Source organism: Nannospalax galili, unplaced genomic scaffold, assembly GCF_000622305.1.
Source record: "Nannospalax galili isolate Female #2095 unplaced genomic scaffold, S.galili_v1.0 scaffold984, whole genome shotgun sequence".
Taxonomy (NCBI): domain Eukaryota; kingdom Metazoa; phylum Chordata; class Mammalia; order Rodentia; family Spalacidae; genus Nannospalax; species Nannospalax galili.
Window position 1 is genome coordinate 89,568 of NW_008350493.1, and position 25,302 is coordinate 114,869.

Genomic DNA, 25,302 nt, shown 5'->3' on the forward strand with positions numbered 1-25,302 from the left:
AAAATAAAAATAATAAATAAAATTGTGAAAAAAAAAAGAATCCCTATATAAAATATCCTAGTGGCAAAGGCTCTTGAACCTCACAGGCCAAATATGGAAGAATTTTCTACAGGGCTCTTAGTTTCTCCAGAAAATGGTCATGTAATCTTATGACTAAAAGAAATGAACACTTTGCTTCAGTGTCGTGGGTGCAGGTGAAGGAAGGAGCCAGCACTCTCCTGTGAGGCGCAGGAACTCCAGAGCTCTCCTATGAAGTGCAGAAACTACAGAGTGCTCTGTGAGCCATATGAAGTTTTACTCAACCTACTGTTTAGTCCTTATGTAGCTTCGTACAAAGCCTTGTTCTCTTGTGTACAGATTTTTTAACCAGAGAAAATACTTCTTAGATCCGGAAAATTGGGAAGATGGAAGTAGATACTTACTTTTAGCTATTTAAGGAAGGGAAAAACTTTTGGAACTAATCCTTTTCTATAACAAGTGTTGGGCTACTGTTTCTAGCTCTTGCCCCTCCACTCCCAGCAGTGTCTGATGCCTCAGGGTCCAGAGACTTTTCCATGTTCTTTTTGCCCTAACATAGTTTTATTTTTGTGAGTTGATACCTTGAACAGTTTTTTATACCAACATTTTAGTGGCATTTCAGGAAAATTATGATTTAAAAGATACATGATAATAATATTAGCCAAAAAAGTATTCTTGCTTTTATACTATACTTACCTGTCCTTCACATTCATTCCAGGATCAACCTATATATTTTTCTACTCCTAATAAGAAATTTGAGAAGTTATGTTTCTTTTTAAAAAGACCCAGATAATTTTGACAAGAGATGTATCTGAATAAATGATGGGATAAGTCATGTTCCTAGGTAGAAAGACTATACTAAAAATGTTAGTTCCTAAAATAGCATAGTGGTTTATTATATAATATGATCATAATTTCAAGGGGACTAAAGCAGGCATTTTGTAGTCTTAGATAGCAAAGAAGAAAAAATTAAAGTTCATGGCCCACCAAGAAGGATGGATTTTAACCCCAGCTTTCCGATGATCCCATTGGAAAGCCTGTGCCTTAAGAGTAAAGGGAAAACAGAAACAAATTAACCCTCACAAAGAGTAGTGAATAAGGCCACGCAGACCTCAGAGTAGTCTGTAGTAATTCAAGTACAGCGTCTGTTTGAGGATTTAAATTGTTGTGTGAAGCAAGGTCTCACTTCATAGTTCAAACTGGCTTCAAACTCAATCATCATTGCCTCCCCCTCTTAAATGCTGATATGACTTGTGTGTGGCAGCATGTTTAGCCTGCAGTGTGTATTTCTCATTTTAAAATTACCAGGCAAAGTATGAGAAAAGATCAAACATTAGAAAATAAAGAAGAAACTCAGACAATAAAAATAGATCTAAATTTGGAGGCTGAAGAGATGACTCAGGGTTAAGAGCATTAGCTGCTCTTGCAGAGGACCCAAGTTCAGTTCCACGCTTCCACATCACAGCTAACAACCATCATAACTCCAGTTCCAGGGAATCAGACACACTCATCTGACCTCTGTGAGCATTGCGCAGCACAGACGCACTTGTATATGTGCAGGGAATATACTCATACACAGAAAATACAAATAAGAATAATAAATAAAATATTTTTTAAAATAGACCTAAATTTTGTCCAGATATTGGCAGAAATGTATATTAAAATAAGTATGATCAATATGCTTAAGACATTAGCTAATGAGTCGGGAATAGTGGTGTGTGCCTATAACTTAAGCCTTTGAGAGGCAGAGGCAGGAAGAATGGGTAAGTTCAGTGATAGCCTGGTCTACATAGCAAGTGCTAAGCCAGCCAGGACTATAGAATAAGACCCTTTCTCAAAAAACAAAAACAAACTAACAAAAGTTGATACCAACTTGGAGAATTTTATTAGAAACTTTAAGGGTATTTTAAAATTCAAAAATATTTAGTCATTGAAATTGAGACTGCAGCCAGTGTTATTTGCATACCATAACTGATGGTGTTATAGGTGTCCCCACCATATGCAGAAGAACTTGAAATAATATGTGATTAAAGAAATTTCATAAACAAGATTGAGGAGATGGCTTAGTAAAATGATTACCACCCAAGTATGAAGACCTGAGTCTAGATCCCCAGCCCCCACATAAAATATGAGTATAATGGCACACATGGGGTAATCTCAGCACTGAATGGGTGGGGTAGAGAACAGGTAGATCCCTAGGGCTCACTTAATAGCCAGCCTAGCCAAATAAGTGAGCGCCAGGTTTAACAAGAAATCCTATTGCAAAAAGTAAAGTGGATGGCCAGCAGAGCTGCTCAGTGGATAAATGTACTTGCTGCACAAACCCACCCGCCTGAGTTTAATCCCCAGGGTCACATAAACTAGCTGGAAAGACAGAACCAGATCTAAAGGTTGTCCTGTGGCCCCACCTGGGCTTGCCTCACTACGCTAACCAGCAGAACTGAGCATCTGTTCATTCCTTGTTGTTATTGTTGTGCTTCAGAAATTAGAGAAGAATTGACGGTTTTATTTTTCGTATTCAGAGTTTTACATTTATAAAAATACAAATGAAAGTTAATCACCATATTTTTACTTTTTGCCTCTTTCACTGTTTTAATGAAAAGCATTTCATCAAAAACAAAGTAACTATAATCATGCATTACATGATGATGAGGATACATCAGCCAGTTACATTGTTAAGCAATGTTGTCATTGCACAAACATCATAGAATCTTGATGGTATATTTCCATTACTTGATGTGGCCTCGTGATGCAATTAGGACACATGGTGAGCATAAGATGTGTGAGGCTGCTGCCAGCATAACACAGCACACTGTTTATGATTAGGAGTACTCTCTTTATCTGTCTAAAATGGTGATTACAAGTATACTATAGTATCTGAGCCAATAACAAACTTACCACTATCAAATGTTATGTGTTATGTCTAATTTTATGTGCTATACTTTTATATGACTGGCAGCTTGGTAGGTTTGTTTTTATCGGCATGTCCACAAACACATGGATACTTTATTTATTTATTTTATTTTATGTTTTTGGTGGTCTTTTTGAGACAGGGTCTCCCTGTAGCCCCAGCTGGTCTATGTAGAGGTTGGCCTCGATCTCACAGACATCCTCCTGCCACATGGGTATTTTATAACAACAGCCTTGACAAAGTAAATAACAAGAATATTTCAACTTCATTGCAATCTTTTTTTTTAAATATGTATGAGTGTTTTTCCTGCATGTTTGTATGTAATACCATGTGTGTGCCTGGTGCCTGCAAAGGTTAGAAGACCATGTCAGATCCTCTGAGATTGAAGTTACAAATGGTTTTTTGTTTTTTCAGAACTAGAACATCTGAAAATTTTAATCCTTTCCTTACAGGCTACCTAGACCACTTTTGATTAAGAAAACTGTAGAACATTAGTAACTGTCACAAGCAAATTCCAGGTGGTGGCATGTGTCATTTCCACAGAGTCCTGTGTGCGGGTGTCTGAATGCACCGCTTGGGGTCTCTGCTCACACTAGGTGGAATCATTCACAGCAGATTTTAGTCCACAGGTCGTTTTCCCCATATTTCTAAACTCTTCAGTGTTCTTACAAAATTTTTATAGTCCTCTGAGTATTCTTCAGCTAGGTCAGCCCAGTGTGGGTGCTCAGGCTTTAGATCTTTCACCAGTGCTATGAGGGACTGGATTACTTGGTCAGTCTTGGTCACTGTCTTCCAGTTTTAAGCACTAATTACTGGCAGGCAAACCTGCCCCTTTTCATCAATGTTAGGGTGGTAGATCTTCATTTTAAATGTGATCCTGTGGTTTGAATGGATACTCTGCTGGAAAATTTATTTCAATTCTGAAGGCTCCCTTATCATATGGAGGGTTACCAGGAACAATAAACCCTTGCTACATCAATAAATTAACTTCATCAACCTGGATTTTACAGTTTTTCATTCCACATTTGCAGATCTCTTAAAGCTCCTTCATCAGCCTCCTGGTGGCTGCCATCTTGGATCTGGTGCTGCTGCTTTCCCAAAATCTACAGATGGTTTTTAACTACTGTTGTGGGGTGATGGGAGCCAAACCCAGGTCCTCTGCAAGAGCAGCAGGTGTTCCTAACTGCTGAGCAGTCTGTCCAGTCCCTCCATTACAATCTTAAGAGACAATCATTGTGGACTAATATGGTTCCCTCTGGGTTTTTAAGACTAGCTAGGCATTATTTATCCCTCCTCTTCTCTCACTGTCCATGCTCTCTAATTTTGATTGAAACCTCATTATATGGCGTATGACTATATAGCTGTCTCTCTTAGGCTTGCAAACCTTAGGCACCCAAATGTCAACAACATTTTGAAAGATAGTATGTATTTTAAGATGTACTTTGCCATCTTTTAAAATACATGTATTATTACTGAGCTCCTACTCTACAGAGTGAAAGTATAGTAGTGAATAAGACACAAGATCTCTGACATCTGGGATTTATTCTACTGGGAAAGCACCACGAAAACTAAGGCCAGGTAGGGAAAGAGAGGAGGAGAGCTACTTGGTAGAATTGCACAGTATGCTACCCTAACCCTCTTTGTTGTTGTTACTTGTTGTTGTTGCTGTTTTCAGATAGGTTCACCCTGTAGCCCCAGTGGTTAGGATTCACTATGTAGACCAGGCTGGCCTCAATCTCATAGAAATCTGCCTGCCAGTATACCATCTAGCATCCTAAACTATTTTTAAATGTATATTTCAGAGATGCTAATCACATTCACATTGGTATACAACCATTCTCTGTTAGATCAGTCTCCCCTGAAGACAAAGCACTTAGCAGGGCCTTCTGTGACTTTGAGAGTACTCAGGCCTCAAATGAGGGGAACCTCTGCCCTCATCACTGTTGCTGCCTCTGGACTATGGCAACATTGAATCTAGGCCAGGCTAGATTACATGGTGTGGAACTTACCCTACCCCAAAATAAAACCTGTAAGTCTGAAGCTCCCCTCTCCAGAATTGAAGGCTCTATCTCTTCCTTCTGTCTATGGTATGGTACTATAGTCTAAGGTATAGTGCTTACCACAGTGTTTTACAATTACATTATTATTCTTTTCCTTCCATCTAAATCATACCTTAAATTTGTAGCTTAGGTCAATGTCTCCTCCTCCAGGGAAGCCTCCAGGATTTATGCCTCCTCTTCACAAATTTTTCTTCCTGTGTGCTTCTATAGCATTTTATTCCAACTTTTAGCACAACTTTTTTGTTTACTTGCTTTTTGTTTTTGTTCTCTTGAGGCTGATCTCAAACTCACAATCCTTCCTCAGCCTCTCAAATGTGGGATTGCAGGCATGTACCAACACACCTAGCTCCTTGTTTTTCATTTAGCATGTAGCTACTTTGTGTGTCTGCTTCTCTGTGGTTTGTAAACTCTTTGAGGCTAAGCTTTACTCATCTTTGCAGTCCTCGAACTCTGCTCACTTCTGTTCTTATTGAGAAATATGTAAATATTGGTTCACTAATTCAATAAATATTTATTGCTCTTAATCTAGGCACTAAGGATAGAGTAGTAAATAAGATACAAAAAGGTCTCTGGGATTTATGCTGGTGGGGAACCCCATGAAAAAAAGAAAGCCATGTAGGGAAAATATTGAAGAGATCAACTGTATGTAGGAAGTTGACTTGAAAAGGACACTTGTATTAAATTTTCCTGGTAAGGCATGAAAAAATGAACAACAGATCAAAGTAATGATTTCACCCAAGTCCAACTTGGCAAACCAGTGAGTTTATTGGGCTTAGTTACAAAGCAGTTACTTAGATAAGCAGTTACTTACAGGAGCATGGGTGACCCATAACAACTGCATCAAAGAGTCTGCTTCTCAGCCAGCCTTCCACTCCTTGTATACTCTAGCATCCCCCAGAATCCTTGCAGCTGGGGGAGTGCGGGAGGAAGTATGGCTAGAATCCCAGATGAGGGTCCTGGGATCCTCCCCTCCCTACTATCAGAGAATGTTAACAGCTCCTTTACTTTAGACACAGTTATCTCTGCAGTGTCCTGCTCAGTAGAGTTACCATGGCTACCAGACCAAAATATCTCTACTCAAACCAAGATAGGATTGCATTTTGCCAGAAGAAAAGAAGCCATCCTACAACAAAGACTTCGTGAGATATAATTGTGGTTGAACAGGATACATTTTGTATTGCATTTGACAATTATATAATTATGTTAAGTTATATAATTATCATAGAGCTAGCATTAGCCTATTAAATTAATTTAAGTGTGTTTTTTAAAAATTAATTTAAGATCCTCTACTAACAACTGAATTTTTTTAAACTTTGGGAAATCTCTAGAGTGTTAATAGGATTTAGCATTATCCAGCTAACTTCAATATTTACTTTTTGAGGAGAAATAGAATATAAAATGGTATTCACCTTTATAGTATAAATGAAAAATATTAAATAATAATTATTGTTATGCTTTCATTATTAGTTACCAGGCTTAAGAATTAAGGGCTATGGGAGGGTGCCACTTGGGAAGTGGGTATATAGATGAATAAGATTGTTTGGGATGTTCTGTATGATATACACACAAAACATAAATAAAAAAAGAGTTATATAAAAAAGTAGTTATTGACTTTCTCATGTCCTACATCATAATCACTTGCTAAATCCTGTTGTCTGTACCTTCAGAAAATGTCCAGAAGCTGACCATTACCTCCAGCCCTGACACTGTGACACAGGTGCCATCAAGCCTCACTGGGTTTTGTTTTGTTTTTCTGTCATCTGAATCCTTACTGAGGACAGTTTGCTCCTTCATGCTCCACTTGTCATTGGCACTTAGTTGTGTCACTGATTGTAAGCCTCCAATGACGTACTTTCTCACCAAAGAAGAAAAGGAAACCAAGGTCCCGCAGATTGTGTAGTCAGTACGTTCTACACCTAGGTCTGTATCTATGACCCCATCTCCTGTGACGTCCCCCACCCACTCTGTTTCAACCACGGTATTACCTTCTTTATTACTTCTAAAACTCATCAAGCATGCTCCCACCCTAGACCTTCTGCACTTGATAGTCTTACTTCAACCTGAACATTCTTCCTTAAGATTCATATGGTTGAGTGCAGTCCTACCTTTGGTGTCTGATTACACATCATCTTCTTAGACAGGTTTTCTCATATCACTTGCATAGAATGACTAACCTGCCTACTCCTACTCCTCTGCTCTAGCACCCTTTCCCCTACTTCTCTCTTGTTTCTACTTAGCATTTATTTTTTTACTTGGCACTTACCATTATCCAGCATGTATATAGTTTATTATCTAGTACATATCTATAAGGTCCATTTCAAAGAACCAAAGATTTTGTAGATTTTGTTCATGCCCAATTTAAAATTGAGATGTAATGCAATACAAAATGACTAAATATGGGTTACCATGTACCAGAATGCAGAGAAACACTAACTCTGATGATCATAACCTTCACAGTCCTGAAAAATGGAGAGTTGGCGAGTGCATCATTGGATGGCCCTGAAGTATATTACCGTAGCAGGATCCAAAGTGTAATTTTCTGTTGTCTTTTCCTAAAACAATTTGAGTACTTCTTTTTTTCAAATTTCAATAAGCACTGAATTGTTTTAGTTCCTACATTAAAATAGATGCCTATAAGGATGGGAGTTTAAATTATCGGTGATGCAACACTTGCCTAGCAGGCACAAGACTCTGGGTTCAATCCTTAGTACTGTAATAAATAATATATAAATAAACAAACAAACAAACAAATAAATAAATGCCTATAATTCTAAGAACAGAATGTCCATTCAGCTCCTGCCTCCAGGCTCCTGCCCTGAGTTCCTACCTTGGGCTCCGTCAGTGATGAACTGTGACCCGGAAGATGTAAGACAAATAAAACCTTTCCTCCCCAACTTGGTACTGGTCAGAGTGTTTTGTCACAGCAATGGAGACACAAGCTAGAACAGATGTAGTCTATTTATAGGTGTTTTTATTCTGTTTTATTTTGTTATATGTTGAGATCTTTCCGGTTTTAGAATTCTCTCTCTTGACGTTACTTCAGAATTACATTTCTTTTTTTCTTTTTGTCTCTCTTTTTTTTTAAACAGGGTCTCTCTGTAGCCCCAGCTGTCCTGGAACTCACTATGTAGACCAGGCTGGCCTCGAACTCACAGAGATCTGCCTGCCTCTGCCTCCCGAGTGCTGGGATTAAAGGGGTGCGCCACCATACCCAGCCTCAGAATTGTATTTCTTAAATAAACTTTTTAAAGTATTACTTATAGAAAAGTATGAACATAAAGTATAGCTACATGAATATAAAAGTTCTGAACCTTCACATTTCAGACACTAATATCTGGAGCAGTGGTAGAGCAGCTTGACTTCCTTCGAATCAGTGACACGGAAAAGTAGGTACCCTTAAGTTACTAAGTTTTTGCATTCTTGTTACATTAGAAAAGCGGGAGATCTGCAATATTTTTCTTGTAATTTTCAGGCTTCCAGAATTTAAGAGCTTTGAAGAACTAGAGGTTCCCAAACATTCAAAAGTCAAGCGACAGAGCAGCACCGCAGATGCTCCTGAACTGAAACATCAGCCAGATATCACCGTTACTGAATGGAAAGACAAATCCACCCACGAAATTCTTCAAAAGTTGAATGTAAGGAAAATGGAATCCCCACCAGCCCTAAGAAGTTTCCAGAACAGGAACCCCCTGTCAGATCGTGTATGTTTGTGTCCTCTCAGAAGGAAGCAGACAAGTAAGTGGGTGCCTTGTCTGTGCCCAGGACAGTCAGTCAGAAGTTGTCCTTTGGGCCTGAAACCAGCCTGGAGGTGTTAAAGAGTCAGATGAATACAATTTTCTTGGATAGGAATGTGTCATATGAAACATTAGAGGCATCAAGTCAATGATATCTGGCCCTCCCTCCGTGTTTCATCCACATCTCTCCTACCCTAAAGTTTGGGTCCGACTGCTTTGTCACTGAAGAAGGCATTCTTCTGACTGCAATATGAGGGTTTTGGCAGCTTATTGATATTTTCTGAGATCATTCACATATTTTAAAAAATGAAATTTTACTACAACTGTAAACACTGGATTTTGTTCAGACCATGCAGATTTGAGTATGTAGACTTACCTTACCAGGCATGATGAGTCCTTGTTACTAATCCATGTGTTCTAATTTGTCTCTCCATTGCTGTGACAAAATACTCTGACCCAACTTGGGGAGGAAAGGGTTTGTTTTATCTTACATCTCCTGGGTCACAGTTCATCAGGGAGCCCAAGGTAGGAACTCAGGGTAGGAACCTGGAGGCAGGAGCTGGAGCACAGGCCGTGGAGGGAACACTGCTTACTGGCTTGCTCCCCTGACTCCTGCTCAGCCTGCTTTCTTATGCAACACAGGCCCACCTGCCCAGGGGTGGCACCACCCACAGTGTACTGGGCCCTCCCACATCACACAATAATCAAGAAGATGCCCCATAGACATGGCCACAGGCTAGTCCAATGGAGGAAATTGCCTAATTGAGGCTCCCTCAACCCAGGTGTGTCAGGTTGACACTAAAGCTATCCAGCATACCATGTAAGCTTAAATATGATGTAACAGTTATAAAGGACACAGCACAATTCACTGAAATATAAACATATTTCATATTCTGTATATGTTCCTTCTGTCATGCATTTCTCCATAGAAGTTGACAGCAATGTGGCATCCCATTTATAAAGAAGTAAAATAAAAAAGAGAGTGATTTGGCCAAGTCTCACGTAGTAGCAGAATCAGTATTAATGCTTGGAGTCCATCCATTTCTTATCTTTTTTACTGGAAAAGATCATTAAATATTACTAAACCCAGAAGCCAGCTTGTCTGCTCTCTGCTACAAGGTAGCTAAGGCAAACAGGTCTATATGTCATATTGTATTTATTATATCGGTAACATTTTATCTTTCCTCAATTTCATAACAGAATATTCACACTCTGCATCATGTGCTTTTGTTATTAGTTAGCTTCTATGGGTATTCACATTCATTTCATCACAGCTCTTTATGCTGATTGATGCTTTCAGGACTGCAATTGTCTTGCTAGCCAAACCATCCTGCTGGGTATACTGCTCAAAAGAGAAGGCCCTAACTTCATCACAATGGAAGGTAAGAGTATATGACCAGGAGAACATTTTTCATAATACAATCTGTGTAATCTGAACATCTATCAGCTATACATAAAAATTCCTACTGACTGTTACAATTAATCCATCAGACCCCTCCTCCCCCCTTTAAATGGGAAGTGTTGATTCACCCCTACAGTGGACTAGACTGATGCAGGAACTCCTAAATGGCTTCCATTTTGCAAGCAGCAGTGCTTTGTTGTTTCTCTGTTGCTTGTCCAGTATTAGTGCCTGGATTCCATCCATGACTGCTAACTTCTGATCCTTCCATAGCTGTTTATTGACATTTCTGGTTCCAGTTTTATTTCATGCAATTTTTCAAGAATAATATTGAATGTTTATGAAAATTGGCTTCTTCCTTTTTTTCAGTAGCTGTTTGGAAGGAACATGGAACTTAATAGAATTTTGCTCTGAAGATAGTTAATCAAAATAAGTTGCTTCTAATCTTGTCTGTGCCCATTCTACATTGAGGAGGAAACTCAGTTTACCCTGAAATCCATATTTGTATGTCAGGTCATTACTGTAAGAAATCCTTCACTTCTACATCATAATCTGTTTACAGTATTTTATAATACAGAGCAATATACAACATACCCCAAGTATTTAATTTCTAGCCATTCAGATTTTTTTAGCTTATCTGGAAACACTCTTTTCAGAAGTATGTGTTGATTTGGTTAAAATTCAAATGTCCTAAACACCAGTGTAATAGTAATATTTATGGTTCTGGTAATGAAGTAAAAATAGTTATTCAAATGAAGTCTTCATTTTTGCATTATTGTAGTAATTATGCTTCTTGAGTATTATTAAGTAGATTTCAGACAAATTCTTCATGTTTCTAATTAATCTTAAAACTCAGTATAAGCAGAATCTTAATTATATTAAGGATAGTCATTGACATTTAAACTTTAGTTAAACCAAAAAGAAGTAAAATTTTTATAAGTTAAACTTTAAAAAAGAATTAAACATTTTACTAGGAACATAGATTTAGAATGATTAGTTTAATAATGTTTTAAATTTTTAAATTATATAACATATTTTACAATAAAAAGTTGAGAATTATCTTGGGGGTTTATGTTTGTTTACTTGTTTTTAGTATTTGTTGCTGGGAGTTATTTTTAAATAATTTTTTAAAACTTGGAAATATTCATCTTTTGCTTGGATATCTGAAAGACTTTAAATTTGATTTTTTGTTTTTATTTTTGCAGTACTGGGGATTGAACCTGGAGCCTTATGTTTCTAGGGAAGCACTCTGCACTGAGCTATATTCACAGCTTTGTTTTGACATTTTGTTCTGAGACAGAATCTCACTAAGTTATCCATGCTAGCCTTCAACCCATTCTGTGACCCAGGCAAGCCTTGCCCTTGCAATCCTCTAACCTCAGCCTCCCTAGTAGCTAGGAATACAGACTTGTACCATTAGGCCCAGCTTTTAAATATTTTCTGTGATACTTTGTGATAAATTAAGACTAACAGATATTTACAGAATCTGGATATAATTTTATCTAATTTAAGGCTATAAAAATAAGTTGAGAGGAAAGTAGTAAAGATCTTGTTTCTTGTTCCATATTCTTACTTTTTGATGCCCTATTCTGTCACATTGTTTACTTATTGACAAAAAACAGTTAAAAATTCAGGCCACATGTAAACAGTGGCTAAAATGTGAAGCCCAGAGATATTCTGACCTCTAGTATAGTGTTGGGGGTGATCATAGCCCCATAGAAAACTTAACAGGGCCTCCGTAAAACTTCATTGAACAAGTAAATGAAGAAGCATCATTATCCTTGTCTACTGTACTTGTTGAGTTACTAATTAGTTTAGTATATTCTGTTTTCTGTAAAAAGTTAAAATAGCATCTGTATTTGTTTAAAAGTTTAGATTACATATTAAGAAAACAATTGAATTTCAAGAAATGTGTACCAAGTCATATATTTAGACTAAGCAATAAAAGTGTTGGGAACACATGCTTCATATTTGGGTTACATACCAAAACTAGTCAGATCAGAACAAAATGAACATTTTGCTTTTTTTAAGGAGGAATAAATGTTGTACATTGAGTTAAAAACTATTTTTCAACAAAGACTTTCCTGTCCGATGTCTAGGTGCTGTTTCTGACCACATTGAAAGAGTGTACAGAAGAGCTGGCAGCAGAAAGCTCTGGTTTGTACTGGTTTTCTCGTCACTGTGTTTTCTTTTTTATATCGCCGTATTCAGTAGCTTAAAGATAACAATTCAGTTTTAAAGATGTTATTCATCCTCATTCTTACTTTTAAACTTTAAGGTTATAACATTTTGTCTGTATACTTTCTCAGGATGTTCCCATGTCACAAGACACAAAAGAAAAATGTCTGGGAATAAAACCTTCCCCAGGGGTTGGGTCAGGAGACTCCTCCCTGGAATCATGCAATGACTCTTTTCTACTCTGTACCTTTCTATCCCAACAAGGTGCTTTAAGTTCTACTTTATGTTTAGAAAACCTGTTCTATTGTCCTAGAAGGCCATGAAAGACCATTTAATCACAAACAAAAATAATGAAAGTTAATTCTCTCATCATTTTAGTAGAAAGAGTCATAATTAAGATGCTTAAATTCACAGTTAGGAGGGTACACCTAAATACATGACTCTGCCTTTTGATACCTTATTAGCAGAATCTAACAAATATCAAACATCAGAGTATGTGTTTTAAATGATCATTTTTATTTAAATTTTTTAAGTCTCAAGCAATTTCATAAGAAACTCCTTTCACCTCAGTAAGCCCTTCAGGTTTCTAGTCTCTGAAGTAAGGGAACTAGATAAAATAACTTCTTAGTAGTGCTTCATCTTTATTTTATAGTGAATCTCTGTTCCTACCTGGAGAAATAATAATCTTATGGTTTAACTATCTTGAATTTCCACTGTAAATTCTCAGTACAGTAAGACAAGCGTCAAAAGATGTTCTTTATAGCCAGTATGCTTCAAATACAGCCGATAGTATTGTTTTGGCTAAGTAAACCTATTTTTGCTTCTGCATTTTATTTACATAGATAAAACAATAAGTAGCAAACATGTAGAAATGCTGACTGTTATATTTAAGAGAACAAACTCCTGGAAATTTCATTTATTCTACTTTCCCTTTTATGGCTTTCCACTGACCCCAGGTTGGCTGTGCGCTACGGGGCTGCATTTACCCAGAAATTTTCTTCCTCTATAGCCCCTCACATTACTACCTTTCTGGTACATGGGAAACAGGTAACATGCACAGAATTTGGAAACTCCAACTGCTTGAAATGTGTGGGTTTATTTGCACTCTGAGGTTAAATGTGTCTTTTGGTGTTGAAATATTTAGTAAAAGTTTCTCTCTAGAAATGGGAAATATTCGTTTCACTAACTCAGTCATTGGCTTGATTTTCTACTCGTCCATTTATGTTGAAATTGAGAAATGTAAATGCTTGTTATCAGTCAGTTTCTATGGATATCTGAAACACACAAAAAAATTTTTTTGGCTAGTTTCAAACCTACATTTTATTTTTACTTTCTATAACTGTTCCCACTACATTTTTCCTTTAAGGGGGGAAATGTCTTCTGTATTGCATGTGGTATCTTGGGGTACGGAGAATCTGTTGTTTCTATAACACTTCTTTCAGGAATTAAAAGATAGCAGTGTGGATTCCTTCCCCCAACATTTTAGCTTTATCAAGAAAAAAAAGTGAGGATATTTTATTGTAGTGCTTTCTGAAATTCAGTACTAAGCAAGTCTCCTAATCCAGACATTTGATTATCTAGGTACCAAAAGAAACATAATTTAGGGCTAGCTAGAGAGATGGCTCAGTGGTTAAGACTGTGAACTATTCCTGCAGAGAACCTGAGTTTGGTTCCCAGCACCCTTATCCAGCAGCTAGCAACTGCCTGGAACTCCAGCTCTAGGGTCTTCTAATTCCTCCAGTCTCCATGGGCACATACCTACCTATACACAGTCAGATACACATACACATATACACAATTAAAAATAAATATTAAAAGGTAAACACAGTTTAGGAATAGGTCATATGTGTCAGTAATTTTTTTGCATAGCTATTAATGCAAAACTCAGAATACTGTCTTAATTCTTCTCTCCCCTGTCCTAATTAAAGGAATAAGTAGAGTCCTTTTTCTTTTTCTGTTTGTTTCAATTGACCCTGGCACTAATGATGCCTTTGACACAGCCTGGTGGCAGTGATAAGGGTGAGACCCCACCCTTCCTAATTCTTAGATGGTTTTTCAAGGGTTATGTCTAATGACAGTTTTGTACTTCCTCTGAATAACTATGTGAGGACCCAACTGTGTATATTTTTAAGGTTCTCCAGTCAAGGGTACCATTTATTCATCTTTTCTATTTGAAGATCTGGCCTGCTTTCTTCTTTGCCCCCAGGTCGGTTGTACGCCGTGCAGCGAGTCTCTTAAGTAAAGTAGTGGACAGCCTGGCCCCATCCATTACAAATGTTTTAGTGCAGGGCAAACAGGTGAGTATCTGCTTTTCACTCACAGTCACAAGTTTTTGGTTAGGACCCTTATTTTTAAGTCTTGCATACGTCAATGTCACAGACCTCTCACAAAGAGATTAACAGTGGCTTGATCATTTCTTCAAACATCTCCTTCCTCAAGCAGAAAGGATGCTTGCACAGTCTTACAGCTACAGAGCACTTAATGGGCCATCTTCTTTTCCTGCTACACTGTAGAGCTATAATTTTCAGCACCCATGTTTACTTAAAGTCAGTGAAGATCCTGCTGTAGAAAATGGAATGATGTGCCTATGGTGTACTCTAGACAGGTTTAGGCTACGCAAAACAGAGATAAGTACATAGCAAAGGACATATTTTCCTTCTGTTTTACCTGAGCTCTGCCTACCTGCTCCTTAGAAATGCATTGGTGTTCAAGGAGAGCCATAATGTGGATGTCCATGTTGCTTCCTGGATCCCTTACCCTCCAAATCAACTGTGTCACCCCTGCTTACTAGTTAGCAATGGTCTTTCTGTCATAGCAGGCCTGTGGCACTTTGCACAATCTTAGTTGATTGGAATGTGTGTGTCTTGCCTCATGGTGAGCACATGAAGGTCAGGGCTTAGATCTTGTCTAGTACATGTCCCAGTGTGCTCAGCATGGAACCTGGCTTATTAATGTTTGGTAAATGTGGGTTGCATTGATCTGTGCATGTGCCTATGTGGAGTGAGGTGCTGCTCATTTTTTGATTTGTTTTCTGCAGACTCTTATTACCTGACTGATTAGTTGTTTGATTAGAATGAAAACCGCTTTGCTTTCTTTTTCTGTTGTGTTTTTCTGACAACTAACTTAGGAATATAGTACACTTTAGTAATAATGGAATGCCTAAACCCTCTTTAATACAGTCAACCAGTTGCTCATATTTTAGGCTCTTAAGACTCCTGAGGAAAAGTTGCTTTTCAGATATATTGCTTTCTCTTTGCTGTACAAATTTTAAGTAGGTAAGCTTTTCATCACTGTCAGCTAAAAGCAACCAAAGTACAGGAAATAACTTACCCAGTGCCTTTCTTTACCAGAATCTTTACTTCCAGCCACAGCCAGAGTTTAGTGGAGTTTTTGTCCCACACCATTTCAGCTATGAAAGAATGTTAAATAGACTTTGGGAACTTATTTTTCCTTGATTTTTACTTCCTATAGTACTGAAAGTATTGTTAATTGTCCTGCCCATGAACACTGATAAGGATTTAGAGTTCCTAGAGGCTACTGGCATCTGATACCAGGAGGGGTGGGCTTGGGTTTGTCTGCTCCATTCTACACGCTATCTAGAGAAGCCTTGAAGCCTGCATTCTAAGGCCCTGCTCTCACATTCCCTTCCCTTACCAAGCAGGGTAAGCCTAGGTAATCAGCAGGTAAGTCTATGACAGGAGCATGCAGTTTGTTCATTGACTTCAACCTATCCCTTCACAGACAAAAAAAAAAAAAGGAAATGGAGCAGTGTGCATTTGGTCTATAAGATGATGTCCTGAGACTGAAGTAGGGTGGTTTCCACAAAGGACTTTTGGGCTGTCTCAGGCTCTCTAGGATGAAAAGTAGTTCAGTCACCAGTGTTTCCAGAAGTCAATAATGTGCCCTCCGTTTTCTTCTTTACATGGTAACACTTTAATAGAAATAATCACACTCCTCCTAACTGGTTGGTGTCATTATTGTATGATAAACCAGTAGTTTATTGTATTGTTTGTTTTAAAGATTTGTTTATTTATTTAGAGACATGAGTGTCACTGTATAGCCCAGGCTAGTTCCCAACTCGTGATCCTCCTGCTTCAGCCTCCAAATGTAGTGGGATTTCAGACATGTGCCACTCTGCCAGACTAGCTCTTACTTTTCCTCCTTTACAAAATTGGGACAAAAGACTCTGTTTTTCTCCTCCTCAGCCCTCACCTCTAAAGCACACTTCTTTGAGGTGCTTTTCTCTTTCCTTCCTTTTACAATTGTGAGCAGTTCACAAAGAGATGGAAATTGTTGGGGAGGAGGAGCAGCAGCCGAAGACTCCTCCCAGAGGCAGATGGTCAAGGAGACAGAAGTGAGAGCACTCTGTTGCCAGTTCCAGCAGCCGATTCTACTTTGAGCTTTCCTTGCTGTGTGCTGTGTGCTTTTCCCTTTTGTAGGCTTGTGGGCAACCTCATCCATTACCTCCACCGTGAGCAATCTGATGCCATGTAGCCCTCTCTGTGTGCCTAACATTATGCCAAGGAAAATGAGGTCTACACAGAACTGTATGGCCTTCTTCCTTTCGCGTTCGGAAGGTTGAAATGTTAAAGAGCAAAAGGTTTTACTCAAAAAACTGTAAAAATAAATCTCACAAATGCCGAGTTGAGTAGACTGCGCAGTGAAATACAAGTATTCAGTATATTCTGGTTCTTCTAGGGAGTTTCTAGTACTAAAATTGTTGCTCCCAAATTACTAGTTATTTATATCCCGTGCCCCTGAGACCTTCACCTGACCTTATATTTTAGATCAGACTCTGAACTATCATGAATTCCAGTGGGAGTCATACTTTGAAAGCCTTTTTAATAAATATCAGGAACAGTTATTCTACCTAATTCCCTAGCTTGTATAGAGCAATTTCAGCCTGCCAGTCACTCTGAACCTTCATATTTTTTTTTGCCCTCCTTTATCTTTTAGTAGCTAGGAAATTTTTACAGTAATATTCTGCCACTTGTAGGTAACTCTGGGTGCCTTTGGACATGAAGAAGAGGTTATCTCTAATCCTTTGTCTCCGAGAGTAATTAAGAACATCATCTATTGTAAATGTAATACCCATGATGAGAGAGAAGCAGTCATTCAGCAAGAACTGGTGATCCATATCGGCTGGATCATCTCCAATAACCCTGAGTTATTCAGTGGCATGCTGAAAATACGAATCGGGTAAGTACTTTGCATCTGTATAAAGAAACTTATTCAAGTGTTCCTCTAAAAGATTCAGCCTTCTCATGTAAAGCCATACTCCAGGTGTCTCGTGAGTATTCAGGGAAGTGCCCCTTTCTTCTGAGCCATGGAGGCAGCATCTGGAGGTATAAGGAAATAAATGCCAGAGGCCTAAAAGATTTGGCATGTTTATTTAACTCCCAAGTTAGACATAATGATAGAATCAGACTCTGAGGATTTCAGCAGCTGTAGCATATAAGAAAACAGTAAGCGCAAACTTGTCAGAATCCTTAAAAATAAAATGGATGGGCCATGAATAAAAATGATTTTCAGTAAAACTGACTGTTGAGAGACACACTCCAATGAAAGTTTTGTCCTGTTAAGAATACTCTGCATTAAGAATATGTCCTTGAATAGGACTCCTGTATTAAATCTCACCCACCCATGGCTCAGGGACCATTGGGGAAGAGCCAGGGTTAGTCCATGAATATAGGGAAACAGGCTTTCAGGCTACTGGAAACTTGGTTATGTAAACTTGTGGCAGGTGTCAAGTACATCTAAGACCCATGCCAACTCAATCAGACAAGGGCCCAGGGTGGTTCAAGGGAAATGGGTGGCAGGCCAGCCCTAGCCTGAGAGCTATGGGAAACTGGTTACTGCTGGATGAGGGAGAGTAAACCTTCCTTAGGATCTCTGGATAGTCTGAATAGACTCAGTGGATGAACTTGCACTAAAAGACGTCCAGGTAAAATGTTTGATTGGATGAGAGTTAACGTGTGGCAGAATACACGAGGCCTGGTGGGGAAGGGTGTGGGGTGATGAATGGGGGAGGGGGTCTTATTTGATTAAGAACTGGCATATGAAATGTACAAAAGCGTAATAAAAATATTTTTAAAAGATGGTCATGTAAAATCAGAGACGGCAAGAATGTCTGTGTGATGATGGAGGATAGAAGGTTACAGCTGCAATTCAAGGGTTATAGGAAATCGTTGGCAGGCTAAAGGAGTTAGGAAGAAAGAAAGTAATTCTTCTGGTAATGTAAGAAAATTAATTTCTCTGTTTAGGGGAAAAAAAGGAATATCTGCATCTATTTTCTACCCAAATCTGGTATTTAATTGTTGAGATCATAAGTTTGGATAAGAGATTGAAAGTAGGTGCTGGTGAGCATGAATCTTCACAACTGAGAGTTCTGTGAGGAAGCATGGAGTAGGGAATGAAGTGATACTGTGCACTTTTAGTTCTCATGAGGCAAGAAAATGGAGACGATTCAAAACAGTCCTGAGCCCCTTCTCTATTATGAGGGTTAGGTGAAAAGTTAGGAGAGATCGGGGCTGGAGAAGTGGCTCACAGTTAAGAGCTCTGGCTGTTCTTGCCGAAGACCCAGGTTCAGTTTCTAACACCCACCCACATGGTGGCTAACAACCATCCATAACTCCAGTCATTGCAAGACACAGATGTACTTACATACATGTAGGCAATGCACTCATACACATAAAATAAAAATAATAAATATTTCTTGGGAAAAAATTAGGAGAAATCATAGCACTAGCTTTTCACTTCCCTGAACATGTAAGTTACCTCTGGCAAAGGAGTTTCATTGTGTTAACCAACATTTTTTTTAAAAACGTAAAATACAGCTCTTTCTGCTTATTGCTGCAACAAAACTGGCTTAGAACAGCTTAAATGATTTATTTGGTTATACTTTCAAGGGCACTGTTGAGCTTGCAGTTTGAGGCAGTAGTTTTCCAGAGACAGGGATTCTTTTTTTCTTTCAACATCTAGGGTGGATGTCCAAATTCCAAGTTAGTAAACACAGTATGTCTGTGGGGACTTTAGTGAGTCCAGCAAGGGAAGGATGAAGGTACATAAATGAGCAAACAGCTACCATTCATCTCCTCTAAGGAGACCATTCCAGCTTCCCTAAAGCAAAAACATTTCTGCCACCTCTCTGGATACCAGTGCAAGTGTTACAAGAAGAAAGACTTGACTGTGAGTCCCAGTTCTGCACTAAGTTATGTGACTATTTTGGGCAACTAAGATATCCTTCCTTATTCTCAGAGGAAGGGATCCAATGCCTACTGAAGACCCCTGTTCTGAACCCCTAGGTTATATTATGAAATCCTTTCAAAGCTTAGAAACAAACAAAGAAATTCAGGGCCATGGTCATAGACTCAAGACTCAGGATTGGAAACTGGTGTGGTGCCAGCAGAGTCCCCGCTTTGGCTCCCTCACTGGATTGTGGCACTCTGGGAAAGGAATGCAAAGATGGTTTGCAATGCTGTCACTGTCATTTGATAATCCCTAGGCCCCTCCTCGTGGCATTTTGGAAAACAGGTTCCTCTGGAGCATTCTTTTTTAGCACCACAAATCTCAAAAATCCAAAGGCAAAGCACTCCTTCCTACTCCCATCTCGAGCACACATTATGCACACATGTATTTACTCGGGTCTTCTAGACCTAGCTGTGAAAAAAGCCCTTTACTCCTACAGGAGACATTCACCCTGGAACAGGTATCCTTTTCAGCCTAGATTGATTCTCCTTAGGGGTCCACTAGAATGACCTAAAAGCATTTCATATAGAAACTCAAAGTTCCAACAGGGTTCTCTGCTTGTCTGGCATGGTGTCACCACTCCACTCCCTAATTGAATCTCGTGAAACATATGACAAACACAAGCCTCCCCCATGCTGTGTCCACAGTGCCCTTCCACAACATTCACAGAAAACTTTTAGAATGCTGTTTCTGTAATAGACCCAGACAGCATCAGAAAGTCTGTGGACTTGTGAGGTTCTCTCCGAAGAGGAAAAGACATTTGACAATGCAAGACACAGCTCTCACCTAAAAACAAATCCGATAGCTTATTCTGAGCCAAAATGTGAGTGACTGTGGCCCAGGAACATGGATTCAGGTCGCCCTGAATAGAACAGACACAAAAAGGTTAAGTCATAATGAAAGCATCTGTGTGTGGAAATGGTGGGTAAGATGTACCAAACTTTTGTGTTGCCATAGAATCAGGTACATTAGCTTTTATCAGAACAAAAGATAGTCATAAATCAATGTATTTACCAAATATATTGGTGGGGACCGGGTGGGCAGACTACAGCAAGGTAGTAAAAGTGCTGCGGCTTCAGATGGTTTCTGATGCCGTCCTTACCATTGGGATTGGTGGAAGTTAGTGGTCTGCCAAAAATAACTGCCGAAAGTTTTACCTAATAGTCAGAAAGATGTTCAGTCAGACACAGGGATGAACAGTGCATAGGTCGCATCGTGCAGCGTCCTGTTCACTGCTGATCGGTCCTTCAGCCTTGGAGACTCCAGCCGTGCACCTTTTTCTGCTCCTGGAATGACACACGCTATTGACTGTCCACATAGTTTTACTGTGTTTACTTCATCCTTAATGAATTTCACCAAGGCCTTCCCTGTCTAAGTGAACATCCCCTGCATGCTTGCTTATTGGCAAGAGCAAGCTCTCAGTATGTTTCTTTATGAAAATTTGCCTTAAGTTAGTCCCTAGGACATTTTTGATTGGTGAACAAATTATTCACTTATAGTCTTTGAAGGTCAAATTCATTATAAATTGTTGACTTGTAGCTGCTTCTAAGTCATTCATTGTAGTGTCATTTTTAAAAGAAAAGTTGGGAGATTTAGATAATATACTGGGGTTTTTTATTGGTTGGGTGTTTCTTTTGTGGGGTTTTTTTTCCTTCTTTAGAGGGTAATAAGGCATCTCAGATGAACATTCGTTTCTGAGTTTGTACAGTGATTTTTTTTTCTTTTAATACTAATCAAGATTAAGCATTAATTGTTGGGTTAGATTTTGATATATTCTTCTTGAAGTGCCAACACGCACTGGGCTGGGCTGAACAAGCATGCTTTAAGTTCGGCACATCTTACCCACTGTTTCCGCACACGGATGCTTCTATCTACGATTGAACCTCTTTGTGTCCTTTAATGTTTATTTCCATCACACACTGCCTCAGCTGCTCTTTAGACCGTAGCGCTGCGTTTTCTCCTTTTCCCAAGGTTAATCCTGCCAGTGCAGTTCCTTCAACTTTACTGCTATCAGGCATTCCTGCGAACAGAATTAACCAGCTCACAGGAATGGTATTCTAGTCTTATAATGATTTGATTTGCTGTCTCATTATTGATTTGTGTGCCAGCTTTCATGTTGAAGTAGATCAAGTTCTTGACAGACCCATTGCTGTAAAGACCTCCAATCAACTGCTTTCTACTGCAGGTCTGTCAGTCAGGCTTTAGTGAGAGATAACCCCTGGGGATAGATGCTAGCAGGCTTCTTTATCTCTGCCTTTTGTACTGCCAAGGCATTCTGTAAACAGTTATAACCCAGATGGATCCTGTCCTCTAATGCCAAAGATAGAATCTATGGATCACACATGTCAGAGCTCAGAGAAGGCCACTGGTGTCAGAGGTCCAACTGTAACATAGCTGGGGCTGTTCAGAAGAGAATTGGTGATGATCTCCAAATTCAGTAGCGTAGTTTTGATATGCATTGGAAATCGTTGCTTTTCACATTTCATAGGCAGTAAGGAAGTGAAGTGATAGAGCTGTCCGACCATCCTGTTGATTAGATCTGGGATAAAATGAATGAGTCACTATGCTCCTTTCCTAATTGGACACACAGTTTGCCTCATCATTCCATATTAGTGTGAATCAAGCCCAAAGTCCTTTCCTGCAACTTTCCCACTTCATGTTATATGGCACATTAATCTTCTTGGGTTACCATAGCAAAATCTCCTAGATAGATGGCTTAAATGATAGGAATTTTATTTTCTCACAGTCTGGAAGTCCAAGACCCAAGTGTCAGCTGATATGGCTTCTGGTGAAGACGTCCTGCTTGCAGACAGCTGCCTCCTCACTGTGTCTTCATGTGGCAGAGAGAGAAATAATTCTCTGCCATCTTGTCCTAAGGTTACTTTGATCTTGTCTCACTCTACTTTCCAAAGGCCCTGTCTCCAAATACTATCCATTGGGGCCAATGCTTCAGCAGAGGAATTTAGAAGGCAGTAGTGTTAGATTCTTTTCTTTTTCCTTTGTCTTTCTGAGACTCCCTATATAGACCAGACTGACCTCAAACTCACAGAGATCCATCTGCCTCTGCCTCCCAAGTGCTTGGATTAAAGGTGTGCACCACCACACCCAACAATAGTGTTAGAATTTAGTGGTTAACACAGTTTAGTAGAATGTTTACCCAGACAGTCATTCATTAAGTACATTAGCCACAAATAGAAAATCTTTATTATTTTGAAATGATATAAAAATGATTCTGGGGGTTGGAGAGATGTCTCAGTGGTTAGGAGCACATGCTACTTTTCCAGAGGACCTGAATTCAATTCCCAGTACCCCATCAGACAGCCTACCTCTAGCACCATACTCGTGCACAAACCTATACATGGACACACACACATACACATCATTTAAAAAATAATAATATTTAAAACACCATTTGGTTGGACTTAGTCAAAATACTGTATTGTAAACGTAACAAAAAAAATGATTTGTTAAAAATTGTTCCTTGCCCAGGATCACTACTCTTTTTACTTATGACTTTTTTCCAGAAAGGGTCAGCTGTGTAGTTTATGAGTGGTATCAGATTTGCATGTACTTCTTTTCACATTTCACTCCTTGATGGGGAGTGGGGGTGGTATAAAAAAAATGCTGACACATGGAACCGTGTTCTTACAGCCTCACAAGAGAGTTTTAGAAGGATAAGCTTCTTCCCTGGACCATCCAGGAATGTTCCCATCTCTGCTCATTTCCAGCACTCCTGAGGACAGTACTGTCTTCCAGTCAAACCTTGATGAAGGCTGACCTGGTCAGTTGTGTGGGGCCAGCTGCCACCTTTCTTCTTCTTGCCCATTTTGGCAACTAAGTGCTTTTATGCTGGAATTGTCAAATCAACTTTTTGAACTTTTCAGTAGGAATGAAGGTGAAAGATCAGATTTTCCTGGATTTTTAAAAGATTAGTAGTGGTCCTAAAATGGGACAAATGTCTTGGGTTTTTAAAGATAAGCTCCTTTATTTTCTTTTCCCATTGGCTTATGTTCATTGTACATGGTACTGGGTTACATGAGAACATCTTTTGATTTTCTTAACTGTGTTACTCATTTTATAATTTGCTTTCTCTGAGTCTCTGACACATACTTTAATACTTTATATCTAATTTTGTTTGGCTATTTTATCTTAGTCTTTCAAAAAATTTAAATATAGAAAAACTTAGCTCTGCAGCCAATGAAGCCAACCAGGTTCCTTTCCTCATGGGGGCCAGGTGTGCAATGGCTGCAAACAGCAACCTCCTTGGTAATGCAGCCTGTTGCATGTATGGGCTGCTCTAAGGGACCGGGGAGTCAGTCTTCTGGTGGGTATCCATGTCTCTGATCTCAATGCTGTCCCCAGTCTATTCAGACAGGTATGTGGGTGCCTTTGGGAAGCCTCAGGGCACAGTGGCCAGGGATCACATTGGCCAGGACATCATGTCCATCTGCACCAAGTTGCAGAATAAGGAACACGTGATTGAGGCCTGCATAGACCCAGGTTCAAGTTCCCTGGCTTCCAGAAGATTCGTATCTCAAAGAAGTAGGGCTTCACCAAGTTTAATGCAGATGAATTTGAAGACATGGCATCTGAGAAGTGCCTCATCCCTGTTGGCTGTGGGGTCAGATACATTCCCAATCATGTCCCCTGCATGAGTGGCGGGCCCTGCACTCCTGAGGACTCCCAATGCACTGAGTCCTATGCCCCCCCCCAAGTCATGTGTTCCCTAATAAAATCTCATATGCAGCCAAAAAGAAAATTAGCTTAGCCAATATTTTTAATGAGTAAATACATTTCAATTAATATGACAAATTATGTCATTTGTGTTCGATGAGTAAAAAGTAGTTTCCCCTTTTTTCCTTTGGTGATTGTTGATTACAGCGTTTTCTATAACTTGGTCACAGAACTGCTGAGGTATTGTAAATAAAAGGAAGAAACCAAAAGTTTTAGGCTTTTTAAAATTTTTATTGTGTGTTACATGAACTTCTCCTGAGGAGATGTAAACAAACCAAATACGACTCCACCACAGTCTAACTTGAGCTTTACTCACAGAGCCTGAGTAAGGGGTTACCTACAGGAATGTGGTGACCCAAAGCAGCCCCACCACTCCAGAGTCTCACTCAATGAATTCCCCTCTTCAGTTAATCTTCTGCCCTCTACATGCCCAAGCACCTCCAGAGTCTAAGAGACCATGTCATGGTGCAACTAGGGCAGAATCACATACAACTGGCTGGGAGGTGCAAGAGAGAGTGGCTAGAATCTTGGGTGAGGATCCAATGCACTCTCTCTTTCTATGATGGAACATCAACAATCAGCAGACCTGAACCTGAGAGTCCCTTACAAGTAGTCACAGCCATTCTGATGAAGAGGATGACTGTTATGCTCAGAGGACAGCATTCTACAGCAGTATGCTGCTAAGAACTTTAAGAGATAAATATGACATGCTATGTTTAGTTTTAACGAACTATTGGAAGAGTTTGGAACTTAAACCATTTCAGAACAAAAATTTTATTTATTTTAAAAACCTGACATTACTCAGATGTAGCACTTGGCTTAAGAAACTCTAAGACTTGAATTAAAAATTTTGAATACAGTCCTCTAATTTGAGTCTTATAACAATAGTTTACTAACATTTTGTGATTCTTTGAGCTCTCAAAGGTCCTTTTTTATATATTGCCTTATTTATTCCTCAAAATAACGTGTAAAGTTGTATAAGAAATGGGTTCAATTCCCAGCACCCACATGGCGGCTACG

The 25,302-nt window shown here is 39.1% G+C and overlaps 1 protein-coding gene and 1 non-coding gene across 3 annotated transcripts in view; both read left to right on the forward strand.

Annotated features, from left to right (window-relative positions):
* Phkb (phosphorylase kinase regulatory subunit beta) overlaps positions 1-25,302 on the forward strand; it is a gene marked incomplete at its 5' end in the record, with an annotated part of 127,328 nt that overhangs the window by 76,965 nt on the left and 25,061 nt on the right. The window contains 6 exon segments of one of the 2 annotated variants that reach the window (XM_017801859.1): positions 8,314-8,375; positions 8,462-8,624; positions 10,024-10,105; positions 12,222-12,279; positions 13,257-13,347; positions 17,297-17,499. In XM_017801859.1, the coding sequence (XP_017657348.1) occupies positions 8,314-8,375; positions 8,462-8,624; positions 10,024-10,105; positions 12,222-12,279; positions 13,257-13,347; positions 17,297-17,499 (659 nt within the window). 2 annotated transcript variants of the gene reach the window in all.
* On the forward strand, positions 23,737-23,867 carry LOC115072839. The gene has a single exon (XR_003851848.1). It is a non-coding gene; the product is annotated as a small nucleolar RNA SNORA70 (small nucleolar RNA).